This window comes from Dermacentor andersoni, chromosome 5 (genome assembly GCF_023375885.2).
Source record: "Dermacentor andersoni chromosome 5, qqDerAnde1_hic_scaffold, whole genome shotgun sequence".
In the NCBI taxonomy this organism is placed as follows: domain Eukaryota; kingdom Metazoa; phylum Arthropoda; class Arachnida; order Ixodida; family Ixodidae; genus Dermacentor; species Dermacentor andersoni.
In genome coordinates, this window is record NC_092818.1 from 45238792 (window position 1) to 45255937 (window position 17146).

General features: G+C 49.5%; 1 protein-coding gene across 1 annotated transcript in view; it reads left to right on the forward strand.

Moving 5' to 3' along the window:
- LOC126530096 (venom metalloproteinase BumaMPs1-like) overlaps positions 1-17146 on the forward strand; it is a 114165-nt gene that overhangs the window by 45546 nt on the left and 51473 nt on the right. The window contains exons 7-9 of the mRNA XM_055070187.2: positions 13409-13483; positions 13582-13715; positions 14115-14164. Coding sequence (XP_054926162.2) covers positions 13409-13483; positions 13582-13715; positions 14115-14164 — 259 coding nt within the window. The remainder of the gene's footprint in view (positions 1-13408; positions 13484-13581; positions 13716-14114; positions 14165-17146) is intronic.

Sequence of the window (17146 nt, forward strand, 5' to 3'; positions counted from 1 at the left end):
CTCTTGTTTTTCTTCTAGGCGCTTACGCTTTTCTTTCTTATCCACAATGCTCTTTAGGCATTCCTTCAATTCATCGTCGTTTGCCTCAATCGGTTCGATCGCCTGAATGATCTCCGGCTTTCTCTTTGATTCGGCAATTTGGAGGCACAACTCTCTAGCCAAACTGAGCAATTCAGGCTTCTTTAGTGCCTTCAAGTTCATGGCTGCCCTTAGTGCTGCTAGTGCTTCACGCTATAACAACCTCGACGTACTCAATACTTCCTTCAATGGTTAAAGAAAAATTACTTCTCTGTACTTCTCCAAAAAATACGTAAAGCCAAGTGATATCTTAGTGAAGAAAAGCCGTGCACTCACCATACGCAGTCATGAATCCTGACACCTTCCTGCCGAACGTTGTAACCAGAACGAAGAGGAGACGATTTCTTAGATGTCCTCCAAAGTTGGGGTCTCCAGGGTAGCGTATCGCTCTGCTGCCTACCAGTTGTTGCGTTCTCCAGCGTAGCGTACCCCAAGCCTGCCGACAGTTGTTGCGACGCCTGTTTCCTTCAACCTCGATCGGCCTTACTATTGGGTAGCGTGGCGTTGTCGGTAGTCTCGAGGCATCCGGTTGACCATGGCGATTAGGCAGGGACGAGACGATTGCTAGTGCGAAATTTGCACGGTTTATTCAATGGTTGGTGAAAAATAAGAAGACAATGAATTGAAAAAGTACTCTGTGGGGCCCTTTAAATAGGCCCACTAAAATCGTAGTCCGTATCTTGCTTACCTCAAGGTCCCGTGACGTGCACTGAGTCCCACGGTGCTTGGCGGCGGCACCCAATTTCCCAGGGCGATGCTTTCCCGAGTTTGCCTCCGCTGGTGGCAACCCACAGGTCCTGGGGATCGTAGGCAGCTGATTCTTTCTCTCTCGCGTGTCGCTGGTTCGCGGAAAGGGCGTCTGGTTGTGGATGAGCGATTGATCTATTCTCCCAGTTCACGTCTTCACGAGCGTGCCTCCGCTGGCGGCATGCCGGGGCTCCTGTCTGGTTGGCTAAAAGGTTTTCACGCACGCACACAAAAGGGCCTGTGAACACTGCGGGGTGTCCGCCAGACTGGCATGCACTCGATAAAACCATAGCAAATTAGGAATCCACCCTTCGTTTCGATGAGGCATGGTGGTAGAGCATCCTTTTAGCCTGGGTTGTTACACGCCAGCCGTAACACGGCTAGCGCGACGCAAGCGCCGGCGCTGCCATTGCTTGTTCCCTTCGCTGGTTACTCGCACCGCGGGAGGAAACTTCAAGGCGCCACCTTACGTAGATCTTTATATAAAAGTAAAACGACGGCGTTGTCATAACTTTTGATTGCGCGAGAAGGCATTAATATTTATTACAATACAAACGCAGCAGTGAAAAGTGGACAACGTTGCAGGAAGTTTGCTATGTTCAAGCAATATTACGTCGTACAAACGCGTTCTTTTAAAAAGTGATCGCCCAAAACACAAATGCCAACACCACCCGAGAGCGATGCAAATACTATGAGCGCGCGTTATGAGCAAGATATTTTCATGGTGCCAAAGGACGGGAAAAATGTGGCCATACGCATTCCTCCCGGCCGCCATTGCATATGGCTGCTCGTTAGCATAATTCGCATGGGTCGTCGCACCACAAATTATGGTGGAAAATCTCTGCAATGTCGGCCTATGGCAACGTCACGCAACGTCAAATTGACGCTTACGAAACGACCCTTCCTGTGACACTCCCCACAGCGTATTCCGTCAGCCAACCAGCAAGCTCGCATGGCGGCTATCTTGGATCGCGACCACATATTCGCGAAATTGCAGATGCATTGCATTGGCTTCTGTACGCTACCGCTCACTTTCTTTTTGAAGCGCTAACGTCGTAATATAGCTACCAAGGACCAAAAATATGCATTAGTCGATAAAATTTTCAGCTCCACGTCACGTTTCGTCATCTTGATGAAAACACAAAATTGCATTTTACGAAACTTCCGTTTCTCGGCACTAATTTCAAGGCACGTGAGCTATCCACAGGCAATCACAGAGTCAACATAGCAGATAATGGCGGCCGTGCTGCCGCCATGCGTATCGAGAATAGCGTCCTAATAGCAGACGATAGTACGAAACGAGCGGTCTGGCTCAGACCAGATACGTGTACGCATGGAGCGGTTGAGCGGGTCCGCATAAGATCGATTTCCCGCGCCCACGTCCCTCAGCTTATTGGTCTCATTGCTCCGATTGGTCTCCGCCGTTCGTGACTTTAGTCTTTAAACTACCGCTCCGCGTTCGCTGTTTCATCTTTTGCTGTGCTCGTTCGCCCGGTTGCGCCGCCGACGCTCGCCGCAAGAACTGGCGCCCAAAAGCTGCGCTCTTAAACGCTTCGCTTAAGAGGAAGTATTAGCTCGGGTGGTCTTATCGCAATACATGTAAAAGGAGAATTTCTTTTGTCGACAACCACTGCACCAAATTTGACGAGGTTTGTTGCATTTAAAAGAAAAACGTAAAGTGTAATGACTGTCTGTTTCAAATTTTTTATTTAGGTCCTGAATTTTTTATTAAAGATTGGCAAAAATCATAAATTGTAAGAAAACTAAGCTATCAAGTATCGAACTCTGTAACTCAGCAATGAAAAACTATATCACAATTCTGTGAATTGCATATAATAGTACATCTAAAGCGGACAAAATTGATATGTATGCCAAAATTATAAAAAAAAAATGTAATATGGAAATACAGCTTTGGCTGAACCCTTGTACACAACGAAGCAAATTTACATAAAATGTAGATTGACATATCGAATTTGTCAGCTTTGAATGATCTAATGGATGCCTTTGCAGAACCGCGATATCGGTTCTTGATGCAGAGCTGTTAATTTGTAAACTTCATGCTTCTACTTTATCGAACTTCGAAATTTCCTAAAAAAATGACAAAATTTAGGTCCTAAAATGCAATCAGTAGAATTTACTTTTATCTCACAAATCAAACCAATTTCATGAAAATCGGTGCCGGGGTTATCTCACAAGAACGTTTTGCGTTTTAGATGTATTTTAACAGGCCGCGTTGGAGTTGGGCCCGAGCTGTAGCTTTCTCATAAACCGCCTCTTGAAGCGCGTAGGATCGGCATATTTGTCGTTGTCCACGCGTCTGTCATACGATTAAAGTAAAAGGATGACTTGTGGCGAAAGTCGCCACAAGATAAAACTATTTGCACGAGCAGTGCCGTAGCTAGGCTGCCTTGCACCCGGGGCCCATAGGTCTTATGTCATCCTCGCCCCCCCCCCCCCCCCCACACAGACACACCTCCGGGTGTAGTCAGCAAGAGGATATTGTCACGTGGTAGTGACGTTAAAGAACACAGTAGCAGTACTGTGAAAGGCAAAAACTAACTTTTATTGGGCGAACCTGTGCCCACAAGAACAGGCTACACTTATAGCACAACGATAGCGGCGAACAAGGTCGGCGATCGTCGGAAAATCTGATCAGCGGGTCAAGCGCGTCGTCTTTTATACAGAAGTCATCGAATGTTCCAGACTAATCCTTCGGACCCGCGTGCCTTCCACAAAGTTCTACACCATTCGCGTCACGCGATGAAATCAGATAACACAAGGTTCAGCGACAACAGACAGCCGGGTGGAACCATCGATAACTTTCCAGAAAATTCGGATACATGCAGACGCATCCAGCGCTGTGCGATTACATTTGTTAGGCGGCGAAACGTGGTCGCCCGATAAAGATAAGTACACGCGTCAATACCCCCCTCTTAAAAAGCATCGTCCCGATGCTACAAATATAAGAGAGCAAAACACAAAAGGACACTTATTAAACATAAGTAACAAAACAACGAAAAGAAAGTAAGTCCAAAGGTCAGTTACGCGAAGTCCCAAAGTTCATTATCGCTGGTAGTACGGCTTGAGTCGCACAACGTGGACTATTTCAGGTCGTGAGCGGCGCCGCCGTGATAGCGAAATGCCGTCTGGCACGACCTCATAGTCCAGTGCCCCAACACGTCAGATGATCTTGTACGGTCCGAAATAGCGACGCAAAAGCTTCTCGCTCAGTCCTCGTCGGCGTATAGGGGTCCAAACCCAAACACGGTCACCGGGCTGGTACTCGACGAAGCGTCGTCGGAGGTTGTAATGTCGGTTGTCGGTACGCTGCTGGTTCTTGATCCGTAGGCGGGCGAGTTGTCGAGCTTCTTCGGCGCGCTGGAGAAAGGTCGCGACGTCAAGATTCTCTTCGTCCGTGACGTGCGGCAGCATGGCGTCGAGCGTCGTCGTCGGTTTCCTGCCGTAAACCAGCTTAAACGGCGTGATCTGTGTTGTTTCTTGCACCGCCGTGTTGTAAGCGAAGGTTACATACGGCAGGACCGCGTCCCACGTCTTGTGCTCGACGTCGACGTACATTGCTAGCATGTCGGCGAGGGTCTTGTTCAGGCGCTCCGTGAGACCATTCGTCTGCGGATGGTATGCAGTTGTCCTCCTGTGGCTTGTCTGGCTGTACTGCAGAATGGCTTGGGTGAGCTCTGCTGTAAAAGCCGTTCCTCTGTCGGTGATGAGGACATCTGGGGCACCATGTCGCAGCAGGATGTTCTCGACGAAAAATTTCGCCACTTCGGCTGCGCTGCCTTTCGGTAGAGCTTTGGTTTCAGCAAAGCGGGTGAGATAGTCCGTCGCCACGACGATCCACTTATTCCCGGATGTTGACATCGGAAACGGCCCCAACAAATCCATCCCAATCTGCTGGAATTGTCGACGAGGAGGTTCGATCGGCTGTAGTAATCCTGCTGGCCTTGTCGGTGGTGTCTTGCGTCGTTGACAGTCTCGGCATGTCTTGACGTAACGGGCGACGTCGGCGGTCAGACGCGGCCAGTAATACCTTTCCTGTATTCTCGATAGCGTCCGGGAGAATCCGAGGTGCCCAGCTGTTGGATCGTCGTGTAGGGCGTGCAGTAGTTCTGGACGCAGCGTTGATGGCACAACAAGAAGGTAGCTGGCGCGGACTGGTGAGAAGTTCTTCACGAGCAGGTTGTTTTGTAGTGTGAACGAAGACAACCCGCGCCTAAATGCCCTAGGGACAACGTCGGTGTTCCCTTGCAAATATTCGACGAGGCCTTTCAGCTCCGGGTCTGCTCGTTGCTGTTTAGTGAAGTCTTCCGCGCTTATAATCCCAAGGAAGGCGTCGTTGTCCTCGTCGTCTTGCGGCGGGGGATCGATTGGGGCGCGTGATAAGCAGTCGGCGTCGGAGTGTTTTCTTCCGGACTTGGATACTACCGTGACGTCATATTCTTGTAGTCTGAGGCTCCACCGCGCCAGCCGTCCGGAAGGGTCCTTTAAGTTAGCTAGCCAACACAACGCGTGGTGGTCGCTGACGACTTTGAATGGCCTGCCATAGAGGTAAGGGCGGAATTTAGCTGTAGCCCAAATGATGGCGAGGCATTCCTTTTCAGTCGTAGAATAATTGCTTTCCGCTTTTGACAGCGACCGGCTAGCATAAGCTATCACCTGTTCGACTCCGTTTTTCGTCTGGACTAGGACGGCACCGAGGCCTAGGCTACTGGCGTCAGTGTGGATTTCGGTATCGGCGTCCTCGTCGAAGTGTGCAAGTACCGGCGGCGACTGCATGCGTCGTTTGAGTTCTTGAAATGCCTTGGCCTGCGGCGTTTCCCACTTGAACGCGACATCACATTTGGTTAGATGTGTTAGCGGCTCCGCGATGCGTGAAAAGTCCTTGACAAAGCGCCTATAGTAGGCACACATGCCAAGGAATCTGCGCACTGCCTTCTTGTCGGTTGGCTGCGGGAACTTTGCGATGGCAGCTGTCTTCTGTGGGTCGGGGCGTACTCCTGATTTGCTGATGACGTGGCCTAGGAACAAAAGCTCATCGTAAGCGAAGCGGCACTTTTCCGGCTTCAGAGTGAGCCCTGATGAATTGATGGCTTCTAATACTGTCGCAAGCCGCCTAAGGTGATCGTCGAAATTTGCGGCGAAGACAACTACGTCATCCAAGTAAACAAGACACGTCTGCCACTTCAATCCTGCTAAAACCGTGTCCATCACTCGCTGGAACGTTGCAGGCGCCGAGCACAGTCCAAAAGGCATAACTTTGAACTCATAGAGGCCGTCTGGCGTGATGAAGGCGGTCTTTTCGCGATCCCTTTCGTCGACTTCTATTTGCCAGTAGCCAGACTTGAGGTCCATCGATGAGAAGTATTTAGCATTGCAGATCTGATCCAATGCGTCGTCTATCCGTGGGAGGGGGTATACGTCTTTCTTCGTGATCTTGTTCAGTCGATGATAATCGACACAGAAACGCAGGGTTCCGTCCTTTTTCTTTACCAGGACAACAGGGGATGCCCACGGGCTTTTCGACGGCTGGATGATGTCGTCGCGCAGCATTTCGTCGACTTGTTCTCTTGTAGCTTCACGTTCCCGCGTCGAAACTCGTTAAGGGCTCTGGCGTAGTGGTCGAGCGCATTCTTCGGTTATTATGCGATGCTTTGCGACTGGTGTTTGTCGAATCCTCGATGACGTCGAAAAGCAGTCTTTGTATCGTCGAAGCAGACTTCTGAGCTGTTGCTGCTTAATCACGGGAAGACTTGGATTTATGTCGAAGTCTGGCTCGGGAACTACGGTCGTCGGGGTAGATGCGACAGAATCCGAGAGGACAAACGCATCGCTGGTTTCCTGTATTTCCTCGATGAATGCGATCGTCGTGCCCTTGTTGATGTGCATGAACTCCTGGCTGAAGTTTGTCAGCAGCACTTTCGTGTTTCCTCCGTGCAGTCGAGCGATCCCTCTTGCGACGCAAATTTCACGGTCGAGTAGTAGACGTTGGTCGCCTTCGATGACGCCTTCTACGTCAGCGGGTGTTTCGGTGCCGACCGAAATAACGATGCTGCAGCGAGGCGGGATGCTCACTTGATCTTCGAGCACACTCAAGGCGTGGTGACTACGAGGGCTCTCCGACGGTATCGCTTGATCTTCCGACAGCGTTACTGACTGCGACTTCAGGTCGATGATTGCGCCGTGTTGGTTCAGGAAGTCCATGCCGAGAATGACGTCTCGTGAACACTGTTGCAGGATAACGAAGGTGGCAGGGTAAGTTCGGTCATGAATGGTAATTCTTGCCGTGCAGATCCCAGTCGGCGTAATGAGGTGTCCTCCAGCGGTCCGAATTTGGGGGCCCTCCCATGCAGTCTTAACCTTCCTCAACTGGGCGGCGATGTGTCCACTCATGACGGAGTAATCGGCCCCTGTGTCGACTAAGGCAGTGACTGCGTGGCCGTCGAGAAGTACGTCGAGGTCGGTGGTTCTTCGTCTGGCGTTGCAGTTGGGTCTTGGCGTCGGATCACGGCTGCGTCGTGTTGAACTGAAGCTGGAACGTCGCGTCGTCAAGCCATCTTTCGTCGGTGTAGTCTTGGCTTCCTGACTTCGTCGGGACGGCGGCGTGTCGTCATTAGGTCGTCGAGATGGTTTCTTTGTCGTCTTCGTCGGCGGCGGAGGATCTTCGTCAGTTCGACGAACAGCAACCGCACCTCCATCGGTTGCTGCTTTTAGTTTTCCGGATATGGGCTCGCAGAGCGGCCCCGGGCTGGGCCGGTGTATGGTCGGCGCTGCGGCGACAGGTAGCGGCCTGGTGACGGCGAACGAGACGGTCGTCGAGGGCCCCACTGAGTAGCGGCGAGGTAGTCGGCGATGTCACGAGGGCGTTCACCTTCCCTCGGGCGCTGTGCGTTGACGGCAAAGCCTCGCAATCCCAGGTCGCGGTATGGACATCGGCGGTACACATGGCCGGCTTCGCCGCAGTGGTAGCAGAGCGGGCGGTGGTCAGGAGCGCGCCAAATGTCCGTCTTCCTCGCGTAGGTGCGCTGGGCGACGGGTGGTCGTGCTGGCGGCGGCGGACGACGGAATTGCGGCGTGACTGGGCCCTGGCGCGGTCGCGGAGGGGAACCTTGACGGCGTGCGACGGCGGCGTAGGTCATCGCTTGCGGCTCAGGCTGCGGCGATTCAGGGGCTACTCCAAGTTGTTGTTGGAGTTCCTCACGCACGGCGTCGGCAATCGTAGCCACTTGAGGCTGTGATGATGGGAACAGCTTTTGTAGCTCCTCCCTCACGACAGCTCGGATAGTCTCGCGTAGGTCGTCGGTGGCCAGTGACTGAACTCCGGCGTAGTTTGTCGAGTTCGTGCGGCGGTCGAATTGCCGGTTTCGCATCTCGAGTGTCTTCTCGATGCTGGTGGCCTCGCGAAGAAACTCGTCGACAGTCTTCGGTGGGCTTCGTACCATCCCGGCAAAAAGTTCCTCCTTTACACCACGCATGAGTAGGCGGACTTTCTTTTCCTCGGACATTTCCGGGTCGGCGTGGCGGAATAGGCGGCTCATTTCTTCTGTAAAAATCGCGGTGGTCTCATTTGGTAGTTGCACCCGGGTTTCTAATAGCGCTTGGGCTCGTTCTCGGCGTACAACGCTTGCGAATGTCTGCAGGAAGCCGCTTCGGAAAAGGTCCCAGGTCGTTAAGGTGGCTTCTCTGTTCTCGAACCACGTCCTGGCAGCGTCTTCCAATGCGAAGAAGACATGTCGCAGTTTGTCGTTGCTGTTCCAGCTATTAAATGCAGCGACCCTCTCGTACGTCTCGAGCCAGGTTTCCGGGTCCTCGAATGTTGAACCGCGGAACGTGGGGGGCTCCCTGGGCTGCTGCAGCACGACGGCGGATGCTGGGGCTGCCATTGGGGTGGACTTGGTGGCAATCTTCCTGCTCGTCTCAGGTAGAAGTCCGTGCTCGGGGGGGCAGTCCTTGCAGTCGGCGGCTAGCACGCTGGTCTTGGGCGACGTTGGTTTTGTCCTCGGGCTTCGGGCTTGGATCGCGGCTTTGCGGGGGCGTTCGGTACATGAACGCACTAGCACCTCCACCAGATGTCACGTGGTAGTGACGTTAAAGAACACAGTAGCAGTACTGTGAAAGGCAAAAACTAACTTTTATTGGGCGAACCTGTGCCCACAAGTACAGGCTACACTCATAGCACAACGATAGCGGCGAACAAGGTCGGCCATCATCGGAAAATCTGATCAGCGGGTCAAGCGCGTCGGCTTTTATACAGCAGTCATCGAATGTTCCAGACTAATCCTTCGGACCCGCGTGCCTTCCACAAAGTTCTACACCATTCGCGTCACGCGATGAAATCAGATAACACAAGGTTCAGCGACAACAGACAGCCGGATGGAAGCATCGATAACTTTCCAGAAAATTCGGATACATGCAGACGCATCCAGCGCTGTGCGATTACATTTGTTAGGCGGTGAAACGTGGTCGCCCGATAAAGATAAGTACACGCGTCAATATCGAAAAGTCTCGTGGAGTGGGGGGGCGGTGATGTTTCAGCACCAGCACAGCACCCTTTGACCCCCCCCCCCCCCCCCTTTACTTTCGTTTCCAGAGATCGCTAACGCAGCAGGTATAGAGACTGTTTTATTTTTTGCACCAAATAAGACGGGGTGCTTCACTGATAACTTGTGATAAGCGCACTTGCATATCTGCTGTCAGAGTGTAAGGCTTGGCTGCCAATACAGATAAAGTATTAATTAGCGATTTAGAGGCAATATTGCATTTGCAAAATTGAAGCCCGCCAGTCATATGTTACCCGACAACAACTTCACAAAAGTCATCATAGGTGCTACGGCGTGCAGCATTTTGGCTGTGGCCAGCCCTGAACCCAAACGAAAATTAAATAGCGTTTGGTGACGCTGATCTCCCCACCCTGTTAGAAAACGCCACCTTCTTCCCGGCTGCGCGCGCACTAGTGGTATGACAGTTACGAGCTCTCTTCATTCTGATCCACAAAGCCTTTATTTATTTGCTGCTATTGGAAGACGTGATCGTCGAGCTGCGGTAGCGCCACAAGAGTGGAAATGGAATAGGGCACGCGCCGCGTCGATTCCTGGCGTCACCATGCAAACAACGAGAAGGCTGCGATGAAGCCCGTGCCAGCGAAAGCTTGGGTTACTGTTTGTCCGCGCTCGCAGTGAAGAGGGTAGGGATATCGACGCCACTGGTGCACTATTTCACATTTCTTTCGGTACTGCCATACTGGGCCGCCCTCGGGGCCAAAGTCCTGCGAAATACTGCACCCAAGACGATTTTGTTTAGAGAAGAAGTTTTTGTTGAGCTAATAATACAAATTTCGGTCCTCAATTGCCGTGCAATGTTTCCTCTATAATTGCTAATTAATCGGTTATTTAAGACATCCTTAATTATGATCTGTCATATTTTGCACGATAACGAGTTCCTAGTGGTCACAAAGACACATAACCTGATAGAGTAACGGAAGATGTCCTCACAAAATTCACCTGGTAAAATTCCGTGGAGCTGAAACAGGACACTGTATTTGTGACATGGTCACACAACAACAACAGGAGCGTGGAGGAGGAAAAGAAGGAAGGAAAGGTAGGAATGTCAACCAGACGCATGTCCGGTTTGCTACTCTACACGGAGGAAGGGGCTTAAGGGAAGTCAAGAAAGAAGAGGGAGGGAAGAAGATACTATAAGTGTGAATGGATGCGGTTGTCCATAATTTCACGCCTATAATCGGTTACTGAGGCTAGTCGATTTCATGAAACGGAGCAGTTCCGGCGTCGCTTCGTGAGCCTGCGACGCGTGGGGCCATGGTCAAAGAACCTTAGCCTCCGAAAACGGTCTGCTATCTAACCTGTTAAACACCCTTCGAAGAACGTCGAGTTAGATCTCATAAAGATTACAAACACGCAATAAGTGCTGGATCGTCTCTTCACATTCGCACGAGTCACAGATCGGTGTGTCGCGTAATCCAATAAAGAATAAGTGCGCTTTAGTAAAAGCCAGCCCTAACCAGCGGTGGCACAGTAAAGTTGCCTCGCGACGGGTAAAGTTCGATGGAATCTGCAGCTTGAATACAGAATCAGGCCGGTGTTCCAGAAAGTTTCAGTCTTGGTTTGAGCAAGTAAACGACTCCTTGTACCGCCTGTTCTTGATAAGGGTATAGAAAGCGTCAGGCTTTCTTTATGGACAAACCGGGCGGCATCATCAGCAAGGTCATGTCCGACGTTTCCACAGTGCCCCGGAAGCCATTAGAAGATGACGTCCTGTCCGTTTATGAGGGTTTGATGGAGAACCTCTCTTGTCTCAAACACCAGTTGTTCTTGGATCTTGAGTCGTAAGGCTGGCTCCAAACTCTGAAGGGCTACCTTGGAGGAAAAAAACGACCCACTTTTGAGGTTTGGCTTGTGCGATGTAATTAACAACGGCACGTAAAGCGTCAAGTTCTGTTGGCGTAGAGGTCGTTATATAGGACATTTTGAGCGTAATTGTGACTTGTAAGGCTGGGATGATAACAGCGCTTGTGGAGCTGGTGGCTGAGACAGATCCATCGGTGGAAATATGCGTTCTTTTTTATTATGGTTCGTTCACTAACGACAGTGTGAGCTGACGTAGAGCCACTGTTTGTTGACGGGTCTTCGTAATTTCCGGAATAGTGAGGCGTACGTGTGGCTGCCATAGGCTACAGAGGGATACACATTGGTCTTGCTGCTGGTATAAAGCCCGACGGAAGGTAGCCTTGATGCGTCGCAAGAAGTTTCTAAAATGATGTGGCTCGAGGTCTTTGTGCTAGCAAATCAGCAATATTGACAATATAGTGACCGGGTACGCGACACAGATGTCGAATGTGTGCTCTAAGGTTGTCAGCCGTTATGTATGTTGGAATCAAGTACAGTCTCCAGCAATCATGATTGTTGCGTTCGAGGCGCATGGTGGTAGCCCAATACATGTCCGTAGAGCCTGGCTTTGCAAACTTTCGAGGGTACGAATGTGTTCTCTAAAACCGGCAACCTGTACCGTAAAACGTCCAGAAACAGTGCTCTCAACAGCTCCAGCATAGACCGTACTGACGTGCCCCAGGTTTTTCCCCACAGCAGCCTCATTATATGTACAATCGAAATTAGTCTCCGCTTAAGGTAGATGCATTGATGGCTCCACGCAAGGTCCCGGTCAATAATCACACCTAAGAATCGGTTAGACTTCTCGAATTTGGTGCCCTGGTCATTGAGAGAAACATGGTGCGGAGCCATGGTATTGCGCGTAAACGCGATTAACGTGAATTTTTTCGATGGACAAAATAAGGAGGCCTTGTTTATGGAGATACGAACAAGTTCGGCATGCTGCCCGCTGAATTTTCGCGCGCACTTGAAGGGGATTCACCGTAGAAGACCAAATACAAATATCATCAGCGTACATTGATATGCGAATTGTCTTGGGTAATATTTCTGCAAGGCCAACCATAGTTATTTTAAAGAGAATAGTGCTCAATACCCCGCCCTGAGGGACGCCACCGTGACAAGAACAACAAAATGACAAGGAGACGACTACCTATGACTGGGAGGCAGCGTTTTTATTCAACACCGTGAAACTAATAAAGAACTAATTCAAGCGATGGAAAACTGATAAATAGAACATTGTAAACGTACTGACGACACCCAAAACACATGAGCGTACTGCACGAGTGTAGCGCACATAAACCGTTCTGCTAAGGCGAGTAGGTTAGCGATGACTTTACCCCGCCATGGTTGCTCAGTGGCTATGGTGTTAGGCTGCTGAGCACGAGGTCGCGGGATCGAATCCCGGCCACGGCGGCCGCATTTCGATGGGGGCGAAATGCGAAAACACCCGTGTACTTAGATTTAGGTGCACGGTAAAGAACCCCAGGTGGTCAAAATTTCCGGAGTCCCCCACTACGGCGTGCCTCATAATCAGAAAGTGGTTTTGGCCCGTAAAACCCCATATATTATATTATTATTATTAGCGATGACTTAGAAAATTAAATTTTTCAGCCCGCACATTCGTGCAATTGTTGCGTCGGATGTTGATAACGCTGCATGTGACAATTCTGCGGCCCTAAACATCTCATACATCGTGTACATGAGCTCGGGCTGCTGGTTACCGAAACATTCTTTACCATTTACGCCCAATAAAGGCGGCGGAAAGAGCGGGGTCGCGGACATAAATGACACGCCCCTCCCCCCCCCCCCCCTACGTTACTACGCCACTGTGCACAAGCCTAGTATAACACCGAGATCACACGGATCTCTGGTGGCGTATCTATACTGCTGCCATCGTCGCTGTGGCTGTTATTGCCATCAATGCCGAGCTTGTGTGGGGAATAACTATTTTGAAAGGCCCTAACTAATTTTGTCCTTGTGCTCAACAATGCTCAGAACAAATGGTACATAGCGATGCCCTTTAAGGTGTGGCTTCTCTTGCACTTTGAAGCATTTCAACGTTTAGCTGCACTAGATTGAAAGGGAGAGCTCACATTTCATAAATATGACAAGCTACGTATTGCATTGAACCAATGCTTACATATGAATGTCTTTCGACTGAACAGGTAAATTTGAGGTACGCTACGAATCGCAGACCAAGGATCCAACTCCGAATTTCAGGAATTACTATGTCAAAAAATGTGAGTATGAAAGAAAATAGACATGCCCTTATATATTTCGCGAGTTTAAAATGGTGAAACCACGAAATATTCGTGTCATTTCCTTTTTTCCCCTTTAGGCTGAAAAGTACCTTGTTCATCCCAGACAGGACCAGTATGAAATTTTAGACGAAGAGACGCTGGCAGAGTTTAAGCGATATTATGAAACTAAAACTGAGTATACTTACTCTGACTTGGTATTTCTAATCACCGGGTAAGTTACCAGAGTTGTGATGACATCATTATCAGCCTTAACGAAGCGCCGAAATGCAAGTTCTAGCGAAGAAAGGGTTTAGGAATGATCTCAGGGGTTCTTCTCCCTAGCAGTGTTTATCCGTGCGGTGCTTATTCAATACGCCTGCACGAGTACCCAAATGATATCCGAAGGGAAGATTGAACCTTTAATGAAAAAGAAATGAGCCTGCGCAGGAACAGGGATGAACAGAGGGAGGGCAATTACAAAGGGTAAATTATTCAAGCCGGTATGCGCAACCTTTAGAGGTAGCTTAGTATCAATGAAGCCTGCTTTGTTGTTTTTACTGCGCAGATCAATATAAAAACGATTGCTGCAGGTTTCAGAAAGAGTAAAACATAGGGTTGTGTTGCTTTCCAGGCGTGACATGGTCTTCTATGAGAACGGAGTTATCCAGACTTGGGTCGGAGGTATGTCTTTCGCTTTTGAGTGTGACTTCCAACATTCATTTCGGTGGTGTGAACTGACGTATAAAAAGGAGAATAGCTGATGATCCAGTTTTCTTTTAGTTTTTTGAACTCCTAGCGCGTTCGCTTTTGTGCATTCCACGTAATCGCGGACACAATTTACACGTCCAGTTTATTCGCTGTGTCGTTTTCTGCTCCTATTGACGCTTAGAATCATTATTACTATTCTTGGCATCTGCACGCCTGGAATAGAGTCAGTGATGGAACAGATAATAGGGCGCATAAACAACATATATCTGACTAAATAAAACAAAACTACGCACCGTTGCGCTGTTTCAGGACATCAAACGTCGCTATACCACTGTGAGGCTGCTTTGTAAGGCACTCCTTGGGGATAACCGCTGTGTATGTTACCTACTTTGAGTATATGCGAATATGCTTTTAAAACACTAGCGAAAGAAAAAACTTAGGAGACTTCGATGGCGCTTATTTAAGTAACCTATAACCTATTTCATACGCAACTGCGATTTCATAGTCATAGCGACTTAGCGACATAGCGTCATAGCGACTTCTAATTCTCGCTTATATCAATTTTTGATCACTTGCTATTTTATTGTAAATTCCTGCGACTATGAATTTCTCTAACGAGGTTAATAATGCAGCATTCATTTCACAGGGTCGCTGATGTAAAGCGACGGAGCTGTCACAAATTTCCACCAACAAGCATTTTGACACCCTTACGCAATATGCCCTGTGCACACAAACTTTTGCGCGTCACCCGTTACCGCTTCTAACCCTCTGATTAACGTGCTTTACTAATTGTATACTTGGTAGAACAATTTTCGTTCCCAATAACTACTTGCAGATGGATTCCAAGATACTATGTAATGTTCCAGCCTAAAAAGATCTTTGTAAATTTTAGTGATGCATTTACATATATTTCACTCTTGTATAAGACATTGCTAGTAGGCATAACTTGCACATATTACTTGGAATCAGCTAGGGCAAGAGATGAGCAGTTGAAGATCGCAGACAGCGGCATTCGTCCTGCAGTGGACCTGAAAAAGTGATAGTGATGAATGTGGTGATGATGATTAGAGGGTTCTTGTGAGCGACACTGGTTTGTTACTTTTCCGGCGCTCATTGCTGTAGGTTTGCTAGGTTTCCTGCGCGCATTGTTGTAAAAATATTTAAGGAAATTTGATAAGTCGCATGTTAACATGGGTCAATGCGAAACATAAAGAGCCAGGGATGCGCAGTAACTTCTAGCGAAATCATGAACCATGATGGCTGCTCGCCAAGTTTGGGGACAAATACTGTTTAAAATTTTGGTGTTGTTACCACCTTAAATGTGCACTTGCACGTAGGCTCCATAGTTCAGTGCTTCTGTCCCTACATATGCGACGGCTCGCCCAGTCTCCAGCTATCAAAACACCGTTGAATTCTCCTATAAACGCCACAAGTTTATCTAATAAAAGTGCTGCCTAAAGTTCTGAAAATCTAGCTCTTTCTTCTACACCACTTAACGAGTATATGTCCATAAGGCGAAATTCATGTCATCAGAAAGTAAAATTTCAGCAAACAAATCTGTCAAATGTGCACGATATTGTTATGTGCTGCTCGATGAAGAGTATGTTGGCCTGTGGATTTCGTGGGACTAGCCCATAAGTGGGTACTGGCTGATCTGAGGACGACGACGTGCCTTGCTGGATGTTGGCTGGCTTCATGTTGGCCAGTATAGCTTGTGAACACACGTTGTAAATATTTTCTCTAGTTTGCTTCCACGTAACATTTATTTGGTGGATGTGCTGGGTTCTTCTGACGACAGAGCTTCGCAGCCGGTGCCACCTGGAATCTGCTGCCATGCCACCAGGTGATGACACGTCGCCGCCGGCTACGCCTGTGACTACTACCAAGTTTATTACCCTCTCAGGGCCTCGCGAAACCGCAACGTTTTCAAGACAAACGGAGTAGACGTGGATGAGTCGTTCAGCATGTACGAGCGTTTCAGCAAGCAGAATGGCTGGGATCCGTCATTAATGGTGACCAACGTCGCATTTTACCTCGGCGGAACCCGTCGCGTCTGGCTTCGCACCCACGAGGACGATCTCTGAAGTTGGGACACGTTCAAGCAGCCGCTCCACGACCTTTTCAGCAACCCATTTGGTCGACAGCTTGCTGTCAAACAAATGGCGGTACGTACCCAGACGTCAACTGAGCCTAAGTTGTCGTACATACAATACGTGGTGGCCTGTTGTCTACAAGCTGACCAGAACATGTCCGAGGCGGACAAGATGACCCACAATTTGAAGGGTATCGCTGACGACGCCTTCAATGTGCTCGTCTTCACCCACGTGACCACCATTGACCGCGTGTTCAAAGAGTACCGTCATCTGGAGCAAGCAAAAAACCGGCGCATCTTGCCACAGTTCGAGCGTTACCCGAATACTGCTTTATCTTCGTCCTGCGAGGCAACTTCTTGTGAAGCACCGCATCGGACGATGTGACCCGCATTGTCCGCCGAAAACTTGAGGCCGCATATCCGGCTTCTTATAAACCATAGTATCCGTGACCTTGACGCCGGTTGTTTAATTAATCCAGGCCATTGTTCGCTAGCAAATTGCGAATCTTAGCCTCTTACTTATTATCTGTGCCATAAACACTCCTGACACCACCCTAGTCTCCGCGGGCCCTCGTCATCACGGACCATACACGTATCATCGATCTAGAAACCCATTGGAATGGACAACAGCCGATCATAAACCTGTCTGTTTCCGCAGTCGAGCCGGACACATTGCTCGTTATTGCCGCAGCCAGTGGTCCTCTCACTCTTCTAGCCCATTTCCCACTTACTCTGGTGCCTTCCGTACTTCAAGCCGCTGTCTGCAAACCGAATCGTTGGCACCCAGTATTCCTGAGGAAGGACCAGTTACGCCCAGTCGCCTCCGCCGCATCACCGTCCATTCCGTTCAGCGACTCGCCGAC